This window comes from Gigantopelta aegis, chromosome 7 (assembly GCF_016097555.1).
Source record: "Gigantopelta aegis isolate Gae_Host chromosome 7, Gae_host_genome, whole genome shotgun sequence".
Classification (NCBI taxonomy): Eukaryota; Metazoa; Mollusca; class Gastropoda; order Neomphalida; family Peltospiridae; genus Gigantopelta; species Gigantopelta aegis.
The window spans coordinates 46,545,513-46,565,061 of NC_054705.1; the positions used below are offsets into that span (position 1 = coordinate 46,545,513).

At 36.7% G+C, this 19,549-nt stretch overlaps 2 protein-coding genes across 4 annotated transcripts in view; one reads left to right on the forward strand and one right to left on the reverse strand.

The window, feature by feature from the left end:
• Positions 1-283: 283 nt before the first annotated feature.
• LOC121377642 (serine/threonine-protein phosphatase 6 regulatory ankyrin repeat subunit A-like) lies at positions 284-5,604 on the reverse strand. The gene is made up of 3 exons (XM_041505712.1): positions 5,518-5,604; positions 4,956-5,074; positions 284-1,576 (listed from the first exon to the last, which is right to left on the reverse strand). The coding sequence occupies exons 2-3, from the start codon at positions 5,047-5,049 to the stop codon at positions 447-449; spliced, it is 1,224 nt and encodes a 407-aa protein (XP_041361646.1). The 5' UTR covers positions 5,050-5,074; positions 5,518-5,604; the 3' UTR covers positions 284-446.
• Positions 5,605-7,278: 1,674 nt separating this feature from the next.
• LOC121377627 (kynureninase-like) overlaps positions 7,279-19,549 on the forward strand; it is a 55,585-nt gene continuing 43,314 nt past the window's right edge. The window contains exons 1-4 of one of the 3 annotated variants that reach the window (XM_041505694.1): positions 7,398-7,461; positions 8,634-8,806; positions 13,782-13,902; positions 15,197-15,279. In XM_041505694.1, the coding sequence (XP_041361628.1) occupies positions 8,644-8,806; positions 13,782-13,902; positions 15,197-15,279 (367 nt within the window). In that variant the 5' untranslated portion in view covers positions 7,398-7,461; positions 8,634-8,643. The other 2 variants (XM_041505695.1, XM_041505693.1) reach the window with 2 other exon arrangements.

Below are 19,549 nucleotides of genomic sequence, written 5' to 3' on the forward strand. Positions count from 1 at the left end.
GATTGTATCATTTATTCTGATTGGTTGAGTTGACTGTCTGCTCAGTTAGCACCATTAATAAAGAATGGAAGTTTGATTGAATTGGATAAAATACACCACATAATTCACATGTCAAATTGGGAATTTTCATTGCCACTTGCTTTTGGAATGGGGCCTATGTCCGATACCACAGAATAAATCCCTATATGTACATAATTGTTGAACGACCCCTTTATATTATATATATATATGAATACACAATTTTTTTGATGCTGTGACATAGTCCTATAAGTCAATCATATCATTGGGAAAACAAGTTTATATTCAGGTTACAATGTTGTGACACCATTCTAAAAGTCAATCATATCTTGGGGAAAACAACAGTTTACATCCAGGTTATGGTGCTGTGACACCGTCCTAAACATCAACAATGTCTTGGGAGAAAACAAATTAAATTTACAACCAGGTTATGATGCTGTGACATCGTCCCAAAAGTCGCTGAGATTCAAATAATGCTTCATCTTTTCTGGAAGCGGTAACTTCAGTACAGAGTCCTCGACATCATGAGTGTGTCGCAGATACGACCGAACGGATTTCCGACACAGTCTCTGCAACCTTGTCTGCTGGTCAAACTGTTTGGAAATCCATGAGCTCTGCATGGATTCGACAAACATACACAGCAACATCTCATAGTCGATCACAGAACCACAGTACACCAGAAACTTCAAGATTAGGGGGTCGCGTGTTAGATGAAGGGGGCGGGCCAAGAAGTCGTTGAGAGCATTAACATCCGATCCTCGGTTCACAAGCAGCTGGACCATTTCGAAATCATTCCCTTGTTCTTCCTGTAACATTTCCTGAAGTTCACACGTCGGAATTTTGCGAATCCGCCGGTAGAAATCCACCGAGGTCGACAACATGATTCGGACATTGTCTCGCGACAACCGACAGCAAGCGATGTGAAGCGGAGTGTCACCTTTGTTATCCGTCATATTAATATCCGCCCCTCGGTCCAACAGAAAATTGACTCCATTGATTTGATTACACACGATACATTGGAATAAAGGCGTCCAGCCATATCTATCAGGCCCATTGACGACAGCATTGCTGCGTAACAACCGGTCCGCTAGTTCAAAATGTCCGCCCTCAACCGCTCTGTGAAGCGCATCTCGTGAACAATTATCGCTTGTCATAACACTTGCACCGTGCTGAAGCAGCAAATCCACGAGTTCCGTGTGACCGAGAAAACACGCGTGATGTAACGGAGTCATTCCCGATCCGTCTTTACCATCAACGCATGCGCCTCTGGCAAGCAGCACTTCCGACAGATTACGTGACCCGGTGATGGTTGCCACATGCAATGGTCTGCGCTGAGAAGCGACGAATTCGGCCTTCTCAAGATCGGCCCCGGAGTCCATCAGGAGGACGGCAATGTCTTCATAACGCTGTTCGATGGCGTGAAGGAGCGGCGTCTTGGCATACAGAATGGTACAGTCCGTGTTGACCCCGCACTCTATGAGGTATTTCACCTTCTCCGTGTTCTGCTGCTCAATCGCTCCCACCAGGCGGAACTGTAATTCCTTCTGGTACCGTTTACCTGCAAGAAAAACAGACAGACATTAATATTAATAATAATAGTAACAGAAGAAGCTGCTTTAAAACACAGACAGACATTAATATTAATAATAATAGTAACAGAAGAAGCTGCTTTAAAACACAGACAGACATTAATATTAATAATAATAGTAACAGAAGAAGCTGCTTTAAAACGCTCCAGATTGCAATTCTTTTTGGTACCATTTATCTGTAAAAAAACACATACAGACATTATTAATGTTGATAATAGAAGAAGCGGAACACTTTCAAATGTTCCAGATTGCACTAAAAAAATATTTAAAGTTTGTTTTGTTTAATGAAACCACTAGAGCACATTGATTTATTAATCATCGGCTATTGGATGTCAAACATTTGGTCATTTTGACATGGTCATAGAGAGAAAACCTGCTACATTTTTCCATTAGTAACTAAGGATCTTTTATATGCACCATCCCACAGACACAAAGTCGACCAATACCCAACGATAGGCCTACACGTAGCCCAAGTACTCGGGCTAGCCTACACGGTAACCATGTTTCCCACCCCTTTTTCTCTTCTGCTTTCTTTTTTTTTGGGGGGGGGGGGTGGTTGGTTAATTTTTACCCAATGAGAATATTACGTAGGCCTACATTTCCTTCTGCTCTTTTTCCCATTTCCCTTAACTTCAAAATATGGTCATAAATTTGATTTTCAGATTATTTTCTAAAAGACAATCCACTGCATCCTTTCTGTGACTTGTGCTAATTGGATCAGGTTCAGTGTCATTTTGCTCACTGGTGTTATCATCAAATAAGTGTTTGATTCTATGTTCAGTATTATTGTCAACATCTACTGGACTGTATTTATCATATTCTCCAATACAGTTAAAGTTAAAGTTAGTGAACATTGATTTATTAGTCATCGGCTATTGGATGTCAAACATTTGGTAATATTGACCTATAGTCTTACAGAGGAAACCCTCTACATTTTCTATTAGTAGCAACGGAAGTTTATATGCACCATCCCACAGGCAGGATAGCACATACCACGGCCTTTGATATGCCAGTCGTTGTGCACTGGATGGGACGAGAAATAGCCCAATGCTCCACCGATGGGGATCAATCCCTGACCTACCGCGCATCAGGCAGGCGCTTTACCACTGGACTACGTCCAGCTCGTCATCTAATACAAATACTGTTTCTTCCGTTTCCACTGTTCTTAGTATTGGTCTTCTATTTTGAATTCCAAAATGTGCCTCAAAGAGTAGGCCTACTTAAAATATACATCTGTAAGGAAAGAAAACCAACTCCTTCTATACAAATGATGTGAAGTGAGTAAAGTGAACAGATATTATAATAATTTAATAATTATCACACACACGCACATACACACACACACATAGCAATAATAATAATAATAAAATTGGTTGAGGGAGAAACAACCTATTATACCTCCGCATGTTAATCTCTAGGCCAGCTTATGCACTGACATCATGACGTATAATAAAGGTATATAAATGAAACGTTTCTGTTACCGTACTGCAATGTAGTGATTTCCCTAGAAATTAGGCAAGGCATGGTAGACCAAATACTTTTGGGGAATTTTCACCATTTTTGGAGCACTTGTTTTTCATTAAAAATACAACAAAAAATTAAAATAAACATTAATGTAATTTATGTGCTTGCTTCAATAAATGAATGGTAAAAGATATAAAAAGCATATTTTATTAATTAATAATAACCTTTTGGGGTGTTTTATAAAGGCAATTTTAGAATTAATTACTGAAAAAGGCTTGTTTAATCTCAGGGCAGCATGGCGCTGATTGAGGCAAGATGGTGCTAGACTATTCAAGCATGGTGCTGCACCATGCTAAAATAAGGTAGGGAAAACACTAGCAATGTGTGTGCAGATGACAGTAAATTTGTTTGCAAACGATGGTAAAATAAATAACTAAAAATGTAGTATTGTTACAGATATATATATATATAGAGAGAGAGAGGTTATTACCAGAGTGTTTTTCGGTATCGTCAATATCATATATTAGGAATAAAAATTGTATTATTCAAGCATAATACATTATTTTTATTCCTAATATATGATATTGACGATACCGAAATACACAAGGGTAATTAATCTCTTTATCATGATTCATATTTATATAATCTCAAGCTTAATACAACATGTTTTTGTAAACTGCACACGCAACTTTAATTCCAGTCCGCCATTACTAGATATTCAAATGACATAAGAATATGTGGCGCAGTGTATTTTTGAATGGAAATGACGTCAAACTAGAATGACATCATTTTGGATGTCCTTACATCAAAATAAAGTTATGCCAAACGTTTGTTGTTTTCTGAATGCTGGACAGCTTTCAGTGTCAAATTGCCATTAAAATGTTTTTATTTGATGACTATGAATGCATACGTCAATCATGGAGTGTCACCCAAGTATGTTTGCTTAAATGTTAATAAACCTAGTGCCGAGACCTCAACTAATTTACATCTAATTTGCAAAGTTATCATATTCTTAAAGTATGTGATCTGAAAAATATCACATACTTTGACTGCACTGAAAATGTAAGATACTATATGATAAATATATATATATATATCTTTTTATTTTTTTATTTTATTTTTTTTGTAGGAAATGTATTTAGATTATATATATATACATAATTATAAATTAGAAATAGGAGTAGAAATAGTGGTGTTGATTGTAGTTCACAGAACAGGTAGGCCTAACCAAGTGGTAGACCCATGCAACCCGATACGATCCTAATTTGATGTTTGATCTAACTTATGAATATTGTATTTAACTTCTGGAAAAGTTGTTGAACTTTGTTATATAAAAATGCGTGATATTTGCATACCATGTCGATATATAGGACTTCTCCCTATGTTTGTAAATGTGTATCAAAGTACTGATGGTATCGCTAACGAACTCAACCGATGTTCTCAGGTACAAAATACAAAATAGTAACCAAACACTATTGTACATACAGATATATGTTTACTTCAAAGTGATCTTCATGTAAAGAAGATGTCATCTTTTAAATTCTTCAAAACAAAAAACGCAAACAGCATGTCAACTTTTACTTCCACGTTTACATGTGAAGTCAAACTTTGAGCCGCGTTTACTTGGTTTCTGACGTCATGCTAAGTTGTAGGTTTTCGCGTGTGATGGCTCATATAGTCTTAGAGAGGAAACCCACTACATTTTTCCATTAATTAGTAGCAATTAGGGATCTTTTATATGCACCATCCAACAGACAGGATAACACATACCACAGTCTTTGATATACCAGTCGTGGTGCACTGTCTGGAGTGAAAGAAAGCGTTTATGCGAAATCTACTAGTTGCAATGATTTTCTTGGTCTATTTGTTAAATCTGTGACTGACCTCTGCTGGAGTGTGTGTTCAATGTCCACGCCCGCACTGGGGCAGATGGCGGAAGTGGAGGTGGATCGTGAAGCAAATTGTCTGATTCAGCCATCGTCACCAGTCACCAGCAGCAAGTTCTGACAAAAGGAAAGGAATGTAAGCTCATCGACTGTGGCACTGTACATCATGGCTTTAAGATAGACAGTGCATATGACCGACTTACTATCGTCTACCGACTTATCGTTTACAGGTTCAACATTGTTTTATAACTTTTAAACGACAGCCTTTAAAAAAAAAAATTGCCAAGAATTATATATTCTTGGATAGAACTCTCTGGTGAAGTCAGATGTTGATGGAAACACATCAAAAATGTCCTATACCGTAACTTGCAAAATAACAATTATTATTATTATTTTAATCAAACCTCACGGAGTTTCAAGCGTAACGGAAACATGCATTCACGGTATATACATGCAGCACAGCTCTTACAGCGTCTTAACTAAACGCTGCATGTGAAATACTGTTTAAATTACCGTGACAAAATAGTTCTAGATAATAAAGGATAAGATATTTTAAATACCTAAGTGACACTCAGGATTTCAACATAATTATTAAATTAAAGGATTAAAACCGGATCTGGAAGTAAAATTTCCTCGAACGATCCCGGCGATTTCCTCAAACATCGCCCAATTCCGTAACATTGACGAAAAGGTGCGAGGATTTACGATTTGTGATTTTCTGTCTGCACAGTTATAGTGTTTAAAGGCACTGCCTCTGGATTGTTGTTCTTTGTTTGTTGTTGTTTTATTTGTTTAGGTTGTTGTTGGGGGGGGGGGGGGGGGGGTGGTACCCCCGAGTATCTAAAATTTCTATTAACGAAAATTACAATTTGGAATATCCGTACACACACGAGTATGTTCGTATGCGCCATACAGTGCGCGAACATATATTTCCATTTCATTTCAACTTATTTTTGTGCTTATATCTAATCAAGGTTCAAGCACGCTGTCCTGGGCACACACCTCAGCTATCTGGGCTGTCTGTCTTAGTGTCTAGGACAGTGGGTTAGTTGGTTAGTGGTTAGAAGAGGGTGTAGTGGCCTTACACCCACCCACCCAGCCTCGGTGGCGTCGTGGCAGGCCATCGGTCTACAGGCTGGTAGGTACTGGGTTCGGATCCCAGTCGAGGCATGGGATTTTTAATCCAGATACCGACTCCAAACCCTGAGTGAGTGCTCCGCAAGGCTCAATGGGTAGGTGTAAACCACTTGCACCGACCAGTGATCCATAACTGGTTCAACAAAGGCCATGGTTTGTGCTATCCTGTCTGTGGGAAGCGCAAATAAAACATCTCTTGCTGCTAATCGGAAGAGTAGCCCATGTAGTGGCGATAGCGGGTTTCCTCTCAAAAATCTGTGTGGTCCTTAACCATATGTCTGACGCCATATAACCGTAAATAAAATGTGTTGAGTGCGTCATTAAATAAAACACTTCTTTCTTTCTTTCTTTCTTTCTTACACCCACCCATTTTGCCCATAAGAACTCGCTCTGGGTTGGAGCCTGTACCGGGCTGCGAACCCTGTACCTACTAGCCTGTAGTCCGATGGCTTAACCACTGTGCCACCGAGGCCGGCACACACACACACACACACACACACACACACACACACGAAGGCAACGGAGTTACACAAAATTGTAACAAATACAAATAAAACACTTTTTTAATGTCAAATATTTTTTGTGTGTTCTTGTTTTTTGTTGTCGAATGTTTCAAAACTTTATTTAGCATTAATTTAATTAATTTATACCGTTGTACGGAATTCCGAGTCTGAAATTCCATATCTGGTACAATTTAATGAATGTGACAGGTCCATTTCAGATATACTGTACTAGTAGAAGGCTTCATTTGCCAGTGGCGGATCCAAAGGGGGATAGGTGTGTAAACCTCCCTTTAGCTACCAAGTAAAACCCCCAAACAATCCAACTATATTTTTAAATCAGTGGAAACACACACACACCACACACACCCTCCACCCGCACCCCCATTCCACGTATACACACACATACAAACACACACACATACAAACACACACACACACACACACACACACACACACACACCGTTCAGTGAGATGTGGACCTGCAAGCTAACCCCCTTATTACAATGCTAGATCTGCCCCTGTTTGCACATGGCAGACACGATAAGGCAAAGCTGTTGAAGACATTAACAACCCAACATACAGGCTTCTGCTAGTTTTAAATTGTTATACATTTTCGATAGTGGACAAAAGTAAAAACCTCACACCACGCACACCCATCATCTGGTAAAACAATGGTTGTACTAAACTGTCAACACGGAATGTATACCGCGCTCCTATCTCTAACAAGGCCAGTAGGTCATGGCAGTGGTGTTCACGTTGGTTCCACGCGTATCGAGGTCATACTATTTTAGAGGTTAGCGCTCGCATCCGCTAGTGTTACAGTGAACGGTTTCTTGTTGGGAAATGTTAAACGTCATTATTCGGGTACATCTAAGTAATCTTTGAAAACGGTAACGTCGGTAATTCGATTTAGTGTCTGTGTTAAATATATTGTACTACACGTGGGTCAGTCGTGTGTAGATATCAACTGTGACGGACACACACGTGTGTCGGGTTTGTTGGTACACGTACTATACTGAATGAAAAAAGTTACGCATTGCGTCTTAGTAATCCGGTTGTATAGTGCGAGACACGAAGGTTTATTTGAATGAGTTAAGAGGATTCGTGGTAGGCTACATCAAAAAATATTATTTGCTAGTTTAATAAAGAACAACTTTATTTATTTATAACTATTATTTTATTTATTAATCTTATTGTTCGTACAAATAAACTTTTTAAATTAAATATATTTTTAAAACGTAGGCCTACATGCATGTAGTGCATACAACATTGGTGTTAGCAAATTTATATAAATGGACTTTAATGGTGGTGGGGGAAAAAAAAAAAGTGATTTGGAATAATTTTGACATAGCAGTGTTTCTGCCAGAAAGAAATTTTTGGGTATGGCACTATGGAATTGAATGCAACCACACTCCAGTCAACAGGGGGGCCTACCCAAGAAAGAAAATGGTTTAAGTTTAGGGTTAGGGTTAAGAAAATCATACAGTAATGACAAGAATAATTAATTTTGTTAAAAAGTTAACTAAATTTTTTTTAATCTGCCAAGAAAATTTGAATATGGCGCCATACCCGTTTTACCCTCAGTTAGAAACTCAGCATAGTGTTAGAGAGGAAACCCACTACAATTTCCAAATGTTTGTAGCAAGGGATCTTTTATATGCACCATCTCAAAGACAGGATAGCACATACCATGGCCTTTGATATGATGCACTGGCCGGAGTGAGAAATAGCCTAATGACTGGGATCAATCCCTGACCGACTGTGTATCAAGCAAGCACTTCACCACTGGGCGACATTAATCACCATATAGCTATGCTGCACAATATAAATTTAAAGATGTTATGTCAGAGCTGAATAAGGGTGGCTTCACACCATATTATTTATTAACTAGTGCTTTAAATGTAAACATTATGCCATCTACTACAGGTATATGGCCATAAAAAGATTACGACCAAATAATTTTAATTTACCAATTTTTTTAAAAATTTTTTTAAATAATATAAAACTAAATGTAGTTTTTGTTTTTCCAATTTTAGTTAGTTTAACATGGCTGCCAAGGTTCACCCTGCGAAGGAACTGAATACGATTGCGGAGAAACTCGGGTGTGACGTCTCAGATCTGGAGTTTGCTCAGTACATGGACGAACACGATGAACTGCGTCATCTACGAAATGAATTCTTCTACCCAAAAATGAAGGACCTTAATCACAGTAAGTGTTGTTGAAAACCAAATATTTTGTTATCTTTGCATGGATTATGTGTGTAGGGTCATGCTGATTAAGGTAGACACGGTTTTATCACCTATGTTTCAAGACTCCGATAATCAGAACCATTCCCCACCATTCCTCAAAAGCTATGTCATTTTTTATTCCCAATTTTGGAGTTAAAAATTTCCAATCAATGTAAATAATTATAATTTTTTATTATTATATAAAGGCATATTTGGAAATAATACATAAAACTAGATATTAATTTGAATAAATAAAAGTATATATATATATATATATATATATATATATATATATATATATATATATATATATATATATATATATATGTATAATATTAGTCTTTTGATTCTAACAAGGATTACTAAGATGTTTTATAAAATGAAACTGAAAATTCCCAAAGTTTTGTAAAACAAAGCTAAATTTCCCAAAGTCAATGTCATGTGGGTGTCAAGTCATATTTTAGAGATAAAATGCTGGTAGATGTCATAGTGTATTGACTCTACCTGGAAATATGTTGGTTTGTTCCATCTCGTGTTGCAGAGTCAGATTCAGGAAAAATATTTTGCAGGGGGGGGGGGGGGGGGGGACTAAGAGGAAAATGACACATGGACCAAGTTGTTAAAAGGGAATCCCAATAGGAAATGTTTTTAAAAAGAGGATTAAAAAAGGTACATTGAATATTTTTACGGTGGATGGGTCCTTTAGGGCCTAAAAGAAATATGTGTGTTTCAGGTTTCATCCTTGAAAAAAATAGGGTACGTAACCTTTTATTTTTTTTTATTTTTTTTTAACAAATCGAATCAAACCGAAAAACTGTAATCCTAGGTCTTCTAAATCTAATTTGCTGATTGCAAAAAGTCAGGGACCATGATTCGGTCTTCGCCAGGAAAGGTGAGTGATCACTCCTGCTCTCCTCCACACTCGCCTGGAAGGTTTTAGGAGAGTGGCAAACTGATCACCTCTCACTAAAATATTTAATGCATTTTATTTGACACATCATGTGATTGCTCGCCTAGAACAATTTCAGGAGAGTCACCTTCAGCTCGCCTTGATTTTCCTGGTGGCAAGGACTGATGATTTTCCTGGTGGGGAGGACTGATGATTTTCCTGGTGGCGAGGACTGATGATTTTGAAAAAGCTATTTAATTTTTTTTTTTGTTGTTTGTCGGGAAACGGGAAACACACATTTGTTTTTTTTAGGCCTAGTCTCTCCCCTCTTGTATCAACCTCTGTGTTACATTTATATTCAGGCATTTAGCCAAGTATACACACAAATCCATGTGCATATCATTGAAAATTGTAAACAATAGTACAGGGATAGTAAAATCTTTAAATATGGGTGAGGCTGAGGGAAGGACTTTATTGGAATCTATAAATTAATCACATTCATTTCAACGAATAATTGAATTTCTTACGCATGAAGCAAACTGAACATTAGCACCAATACACATTTAATTCTGAAAAATTCTTTAAAATGTTTTTTTTTTTAAACGCCTGTTGATGAGAGAAAAGATCTTTATTTTTATAACACATATTTATATCACATATATACGTGTGATAACAATTTAGAGACATATGACTGGCTGCTCCTACTTGTACAACCTTATGATTAATCATTTCAATTTAGTTGGAAAATATGTTTAAATTGTTTAATAATACCTAATTTTTTCAAGGATGTATTTGTGTCCGTTACATACCATTTATCTTACAACTTGTTTAAAAATGTATCCAATTCACTTTCACTCATTAGACATACATTTTAAAACCACTTATTCTAACATAAATGGTATGTAATGGCTACTCATGTAGTACTCTCTATTTATTAGTCCTCTACCGGTCCTTCTGTCCGTCCGTTTGTCCGTCCTTCTGTCTGTCCATCTGTCTGTCCATCTGTCCCACATATTATTTTACGGATGTTTCTTTTTTAGAAGGCCTTGAGACATTGACCTGGGTCCCGTTCCACAAAGTAATCTTAGCGCTAAGATCACTGTAACTACATTTGTAACGTAGCTACATGTATGTACTTAAGGTGATCTTAGCGCTAAGATTGCTGTAACTACATTTATAACGTAGCTACATGTATGTACTTAAGGTGTAAGGTGATCTTAGCGCTAAGATCGCTGTAACTACATTTGTAACGTAGCTACATGTATGCACTTAAGGCGATCTTAGCTCTAAGATCGCTGTAACTACATTTGTAACGTAGCTACATGTATGCACTTAAGGCGATCTTAGTGCTAAGATCGCTGTAACTACAATTGTAACGTAGCTACATGTATGCACTTAAGGCGATCTTAGCGCTAAGATCGCTGTAACTACATTTGTAACGTAGCTACATGTATGCACTTAAGGCGATCTTAGCTCTAAGATCACTGTAACTACATTTATAACGTAGCTACATGTATGCACTTAAGGCGATCTTAGCTCTAAGATCACTGTAACTACATTTATAACGTAGCTACATGTATGCACTTACTTAGCTCTAAGTACTGCTACATTTATAACGTAGCTACATGTATGCACTTAAGGCGATCTTAGCTCTAAGATCACTGTAACTACATTTATAACGTAGCTACATGTATGCACTTAAGGCGATCTTAGCTCTAAGATCACTGTAACTACATTTATAACGATCATGTATGCTGTAGCTCTACTACTACATTTATAACGTAGCTACATGTATGCACTTAAGGCGATCTTAGCTCTAAGATCACTGTAACTAAGATCACTGTAACTACATTTATAACGTAGCTACATGTATGCACTTAAGGTGATCTTAGCGCTAAGATTGCTGTAACTACATTTATAACGTAGCTACATGTATGTAGGTGATCTTAGCAAGATCTGTAACTACATTTATAACGTAGCTACATGTATGCACTTAAGGCGATCTTAGCTCTAAGATCGCTGTAACTACATTTGTAACGTAGCTACATGTATGCACTTAAGGCGATCTTAGTGCTAAGATCGCTGTAACTACAATTGTAACGTAGCTACATGTATGCACTTAAGGCGATCTTAGCGCTAAGATCGCTGTAACTACATTTGTAACGTAGCTACATGTATGCACTTAAGGCGATCTTAGCTCTAAGATCACTGTAACTACATTTATAACGTAGCTACATGTATGCACTTAAGGCGATCTTAGCTCTAAGATCACTGTAACTACATTTATAACGTAGCTACATGTATGCACTTAAGGTGATCTTAGCTCTAAGATCACTGTAACTACATTTATAACGTAGCTACATGTATGCACTTAAGGCGATCTTAGCTCTAAGATCACTGTAACTACATTTATAACGTAGCTACATGTATGCACTTAAGGCGATCTTAGCTCTAAGATCACTGTAACTACATTTATAACGTAGCTACATGTATGCACTTAAGGCGATCTTAGCTCTAAGATCACTGTAACTACATTTATAACGTAGCTACATGTATGCACTTAAGGCGATCTTAGCTCTAAGATCACTGTAACTACATTTATAACGTAGCTACATGTATGCACTTAAGGTGATCTTAGCTCTAAGATCGCTTTGTGGAACTGGGCCCCGTTCTACGAAGCTATCTTAGCACTACTATTGCTGTAAATACCTACCATCATGACCTTAATTTTTGTTTACGTTCACCAGCCCATTTTATGATGTGGTGTATAGCTTACTATCGTTGTAAATTACTGTGAAAATTTTAAATAGGTACGAGGCAGTTGTAAGCCACTAACATAGATGTCAAATGGCAGTTAGATGATGATTTGATCATTTTCTAAGAAGGATACTAATTTTTTGTGTAGAAATAAATCTAATACATACCAAATACCTTTTATGAAACTCAGTGTTCCATGAAAAATATTCTAGGACATACCACAGGTACCCCCAAACAGAAACCCCTAATAGTAATACAAATACTATAGTTAGATATATAACGTTACTATAACATATCTAATGTTATTGTTTGGTGATACCTGTCGGCCATACAATCTTCAGATGAAAATACGGGAGATAACTCTCATGTGTTATGCATTCGGCAATTTTCACTTAGCACATAAACTGACAAAGTTACTTCATGGATGTCTGATACCAATGAATACATCTAAGATTTTCTGAAAAGTCAGTAACCAATTTATTATTTAACTAATTTGCACTTCTTTGCAAAGAATATATTAATCATTAAAGGGGCACTTATGACTACCATAGGTTGCTTTGTAAAACAGCTGTAATGTTCACGATGCCAGCTGTAAAATCCACCTGAAGTCACTACAATTAACCTTAGCTACAATTCTTTTGTGGAACTGGACCCTAACATTTTGTATATAGCTTTATCATGTTCTGTTACAGATCAAGTTTGACTTTCATGGCAATTTACCAATTTTTGACGGAGTTGTGGGCCTTAAGCTTAGGAGATATCAACATTTGTTTTCCGGACTTTTGTTTTTCAATGCCTCAAGATATTGATATAAAGTTTTGTATATACCTTTATCATGTACTGTTACTGATTAAGTTTAACTTTCATTGTGATTTACCCACTTTTCACAGAAGTATGGCCCTTGAATTTAGGAGATATGAAACATTGTTGGGTTTTGATAGGTGACCCCTGCACGTGCTGTAACCTCACCGTGGTGCAGGGGTGTAACATTCTCTTTGAGAATGGCCAATACAGCACAAATTGAAATTTTGAGTAAAAGTCAGTATCTACATGTATCTGTGATATTTGTATTTTTGTACAGTTCTTTACACTGTTTTTATTTAAATCTTGAATTTTTATATTGATGTTAATCATCACCTTATTTGTTTGTATTACCATAGTTTGACACCCAATAGCCGATGCATTTTTCGTGCTGGGGTGTCGTTAAACATTCATTCATTCATTCATTCATTTGATAGGGGACATCTATTGCTTTAGCAGTATGTATTCTCTGAATGTTTGTTCTAATAAAATAGTTTAATGTTTTTAGCTGACACATCTATAGTGGACCCTGAAGAGGACTGTGTGTATTTCTGCGGGAACTCGCTCGGGCTGTGTCCCAGAAAGACCAAACAGTACATGGACGTGGAGATCGACAAGTGGTCCAAGCTGTAAGTCTGTTTATACGTCGGATTTACTCAAACTACTGGTGCCTGTGTTAACAAATAATACAGTTTGTTTTTGTTTAACGACACCACTAGAGCACATTAATTAATCTGAAATTAATGCTGTTGGCATGTGTGCAGGAATTTTAGAAGGGGTGGGGGGGCGTGTGTGCAGGAATTTTAGAAGGGGTGGGGCGCATGTGTGCAGTAATTTTAGAAGGGGTGGGGGCATGTGTGCAGGAATTTTAGAAGGGGTGGGGGGCGTGTTTGCAGGAATTTTAGAAGGGGTGGGGGGGCGTGTGCAGGAATTTTAGAAAGGGTGGGGGGCGTGTGTGCAGTAATTTTAGAAGGGGTGGGGGGCATGTGTGCATGAATTTTAGAAGGGTTGGGGGGCATGTGTGCAGGAATTTTTGAAACGGGGGGCGTGTGTGCAGGAATTTTAGAAGGGGTGGTGAGTGTAGTTTATGGGGGGGGGGGGGGGTTCATGTTATTCTTCCCGGGAAAATATATTGAAAAAAATAGAATTTGCTTGAGTAACCCCTCCATGCACATGTACATGTGTTGAAAAAGTTACATGTGTATGCGCAGGTTAAAATGTGCTGTGCGTCGTTAAACAAATTTGTCTTCCTTTCCTTTTCGTTCATTCCTAATAATGACGTTATAAATACTCACAGAAAACTTTGTCGACATCAGTGAAGATTAAAATGATCACAATGGTGTCAAACATGATCTCTTACACTTGGTTACACTGATTTTGTCATTTAAAATATTTGAAAAATTACCTGAGGTAACGAGCGTTAGCTGAAAGATGATTTAAACCCAGTGCACAGAGTCACTGATCAAAAATGTTCTCTTCTGTGCAGACTCTGGCATATATGATAAAAGTTACAATTGTTTTCCCCGGTGGTATACTATATAGGAAGTTTACTCGAAGTAAATATACTTTTCATTTAATATGTTATAATCAAATACTAGGTAATATGAACCGTGCAATAGGTTATTGATGTCTATATTTCGGGGCCCGTTCAACAATTTTTTTTTTCTGTTTTCTGTTTTTGATGTTTCTTCGTTTTTTTTCTTTTTTTTTCCTTTGGATTTTTTGTTGTTGACGTTAGTATTAGTTCAGATTTAGTTTATCTAATAAATAGTGTTTATTTTAAAATGTTTTCTTACAAAGGGCTGTCATGGTTATTTCAAGGTGACTTAATTTCTTTCCCCCCTTGTTTTTGTTTATTACACTTAGTATTTGTTAGTTTATCTTGTTGAGTGTATATTTTAAAATCTTCTCTCACGGTTGAAGGGCGGTTGAAGGTCATTTTGAAGGTGACCTGCCCTGGGCCATGTGTGATGAACGCTTGGACCACAACCTGCTTAGCATTGTGGGTGAGTAGTTCTCGTGTATTCGTCTGATACGGTGTCTATTAAGTCCACTTGGGTTTCGGTAACAATGTAATATTCATATCATCTTCTCACTTTACTAAATTAAAAAACACAGGTATACATAATATACTGAAATATTAGAAATGCACCTCGAAAGACTCCCCACAGAATGGTTTGCTAGATTGGGGAGCAAAATTAAAGAGATTTAGTTCAAAGAAAAGGAAAGGGGACTGTATAGAAAAACAAACAACAAAACAAACAAAACAATATATTAATCAGAAATTAACCTGTCCTAGATGGAAAATTCTGGTTGTGTCCAGGACTGCATGCTTGAACCTGTTTTTGACATAAAGCTTAAAACAAATTGAAATTGTTTTGTCAATTAAAATTGTATTAATATTCACAGCTGTCAGAATGATTCACAATCACAGCTAAGCAAATCAGAATGATTCAAAATCACATCTAATCATATCACATCACAGCGATTCACAACTGTAGTTAATAATTTCAGAATAATTCAATATCACAGCTAATCACGTAAAATATTCAAAATCACAGTGATTGACAATCACAGCTGATCATGTCATAATGATTCACAATCATACATTGTAGCTAATCATTTTCAGAATAATCCAAAATTACAGCTGATTATGTCACAGTGATTCAGAATCACAGGTGATCTTATCAGTGATTCCCAACCAATCACAGATGATCATATATCAAAGTGATTCATAATCACAGGTGATCATATCAGTGATTCATAAATCACAGGTGATCATATCAGTGATTCATACATCACAGGTGATCATATCAGTGATTCATAAATCACAGCTTGTCACAACAGTATGACTGACAAACATCAGGTCATATTCACAATCACAGCGGTATGATCGACTGACAAACACAGCAGGTCATATTCACAATCATAGCTGATCACAACGGTATGACTGACTAACACAGCAGGTCATATTCACAATCACAGCTGATCACAATGGTATGACTGACTAACACAGCAGGTCATATTCACAATCATAGCTGATCACAACGGTATGACTGACAAACACAGCAGGTCATATTCACAATCACAGCTGATCACAACGGTATGATCGAATGACAAACACAGCAGGTCATATTCACAAGCATAGCTGATCACAACAGGTTGATTGACTGACAAACACAGCAGGTCATATTCACAATCACAGCTGATCACAACAGTTTGATTGACTGACAAACACAGCAGGTCATATTCACAATCACAGCTGATAACAACGGTATCATCGACTGACAAATACAGCAGGTCATATTCACAATCATAGCTGATCACAACGGTATGACTGACTAACACAGCAGGTCATATTCACAATCACAGCTGATCACAACGGTATGATCGACTGACAAACACAGCAGGTCATATTCACAATCACAGCTGTTCACAACGGTATGACTGACTAACACAGCAGGTCATATTCACAATCATAGCTGATCACAACGGTATGACTGACTAACACAGCAGGTCATATTCACAATCACAGCTGATCACAACGGTATGACTGACAAACACACAGGTCATATTCACAATCACAGCTGATCACAACGGTATGACTGACAAACACAGCAGGTCATATTCACAATCGTAGCTGATCACAACGGTATGACTGACTAACACAGCAGGTCATATTCACAATCATAGCTGATCACAACGGTATGACTGACTAACACAGCAAGTCATATTCACAATCACAGCTGCTACAACCATAGAATATGATTCACAGTCACAGAGCAGAATCACAGCTAAGTATATATCAAAATAATTGGCAATCACAGCAAATGAAATCAGAATCAGAAATAACAGCAAATCATATCAGAATAAAAAATCACAGCCAATCAAATCAGAATCAAACATGACAGATATTATCATTTCAGAATCAGACATGACAGATATTACCATTTCAGAATCAAACATGACAGCTGCGTGATCATATTGCAATAAGAAATCTCGGCTAATCATATTAGAATGATAATTTAATATTGTGGCAGCCGTGTTTATAATATAAGCATGTTAAACCGTTGAATAGTTATTGTGTAAAATGTACTGCACGACGTGTCATTGCACAAACATTCCTTTTCCAATTAATATATACATAATGTTTATAAGTAGCACAACTGTGTTAAATGTTGGGTAAGAAATAGTTAGTTTGAATTGACGAAGTAAGACATTGACAACAGCTGGCCGCAGTGTAAATCAAGAATGATTGCTCAGGTTTTACCAGGATTGCATTTAACTCGGTCAGTTGAGATCTCGCTTGAAGTGTTTGCATCGCAGGATCGAACCACCTCAGTGGATCCATTCAGCTGATTGGGTTTTTTCTCTCATTCCGACCAGTGCACCATAACTGGTCAATGGTCGTGGTATGTGCTGTCTGTGAGTTACCACTCGTTATGCTCACATGTAGTTTGATGTCGGCAACATCACAAGTTGCACATCTTTATATATGGATAGTGTTGATCTTATTTTATTTTAATTCCAGAAAGCTTTTTTATATATGCATGTACCAGTATTTATTTTTTAAAACTTTCCTTTTTCACAAGAACATGTTTAAAATAAGTACAACATTTATTACAATTAAATAAAATCTTTTACACAAATTAAACTTAAACCTTAATTTAATACTTAATACAAAATAATTGCATGTGTGTATTGATGTAAAGAATATATTATTGAAATTGCATGTGTGTATTGATGTAAAGAATATATTATTGAAATTGCATGTGTGTATTGATGTAAAGAATATATTATTGAAATTGCCTTTAAAATAACAACAGAATATATTCTGCATCTTACATATAGCATGAAGCATATATTTGTTATTTACTTATGTAATTATAATAAACCAAGTTTTCATAGGTGTCGGAAAATTCCACAGACTTGGGAGTGGGGGTAGGGCATTGGGCTATTTCTCATTCCAGCCAGTATGCCACAACTGGTGTAACAAAGGCCAATGTTAGCCATGCCTCTTTTAAAATGACCACGATTGGTATATCAAAGGCCATGGTATGTACTACCCTGTCTGTGGGATGGTGCATATAAAAGATCCCTTGCTGTTAATCGAAAAGAGTAGCCCATGAAGTGGCAACAGTGGGTTTCCTCTCTCAATATCTGTGTGTGGTCCTTAACCATATGTCCAACGCCATATAACCATAAATAAAATGTGTTGAGTGTGTCATTAAATAAAGCATTTCCTTCATGTTCATGCATTAATTATTAACCTATAGATATATATATTCTTTATGTATAATACATACTGTATATTATATATTACTAATGCTAGTTATTTGATAATCTCATTTAATACATATATATATCATCTGTCTTCTGAAAGTTTCATATAAAGACATCATGTATTTTTAGCCAATTATATGTTAACGTTGTCGCCTGTAGGATTCTATTTCGTATAGTACAACCTTTAAATTGAGGGGAAAGCTTCAATAAATATATTCCTGGCATAGATACATTTTTGGTGTATGCTTTTTTTAAGAGATGGAGGATGGTAAGATAAAAGACTATGAAACCACTGCTATGGGTCAAAGGGTGATATATATATATATGTGTATTGGTATGTAATATTTGTGTGGGTTTATACGGTATTCTGTTTTACAATGTGCATGAAAGGTTTTGCAACACCCACTAACATTTAACAAAGCCTGTATTCCAGTTAGTTCTCAGGTTCTATCTCCCAGAAATGTGACATGCAAGCATTTGTTTCCAGGTCGTTTGTTGTTGGGTGGGGTTTTTGTGTGTGTTTTTTTTTTTTTTTTTTTTAAGTATTTCTTTCATCATAGATTTTTACCTAATTTTAAGATTCTGAATCCCCCAAAATATGTTGGCCAACTGAAAAATCGTTTTCTTTCTTTTTTATTTAAAAATGTCTGAAATCAAATTGGGATAAAATTATGTGATATAAAACTATTTTATTAGTGGGTTTTTTAATGACATTAATTTTACAAAATGTAAATGTATAATAATATATACATTTCACTTGCACTAAATAGCTGGCAGTGTGATTTGGTGTCTGATTTCCAGATTGTAATGTGTGTCTTGTGTTAATCGTAGCTGTATTGTGTTACTGGTGTCAAGTAACACAGAATATATACCAAGACAGCATGGCTGTCCAGTCATTAGAAAAAACATACATAAGGCCATTAATTATTAATTCATTAAACCAGCTACATGTAGTCAGAAATTGGAGATGGATTTTATAGTGTTCCCACTAGA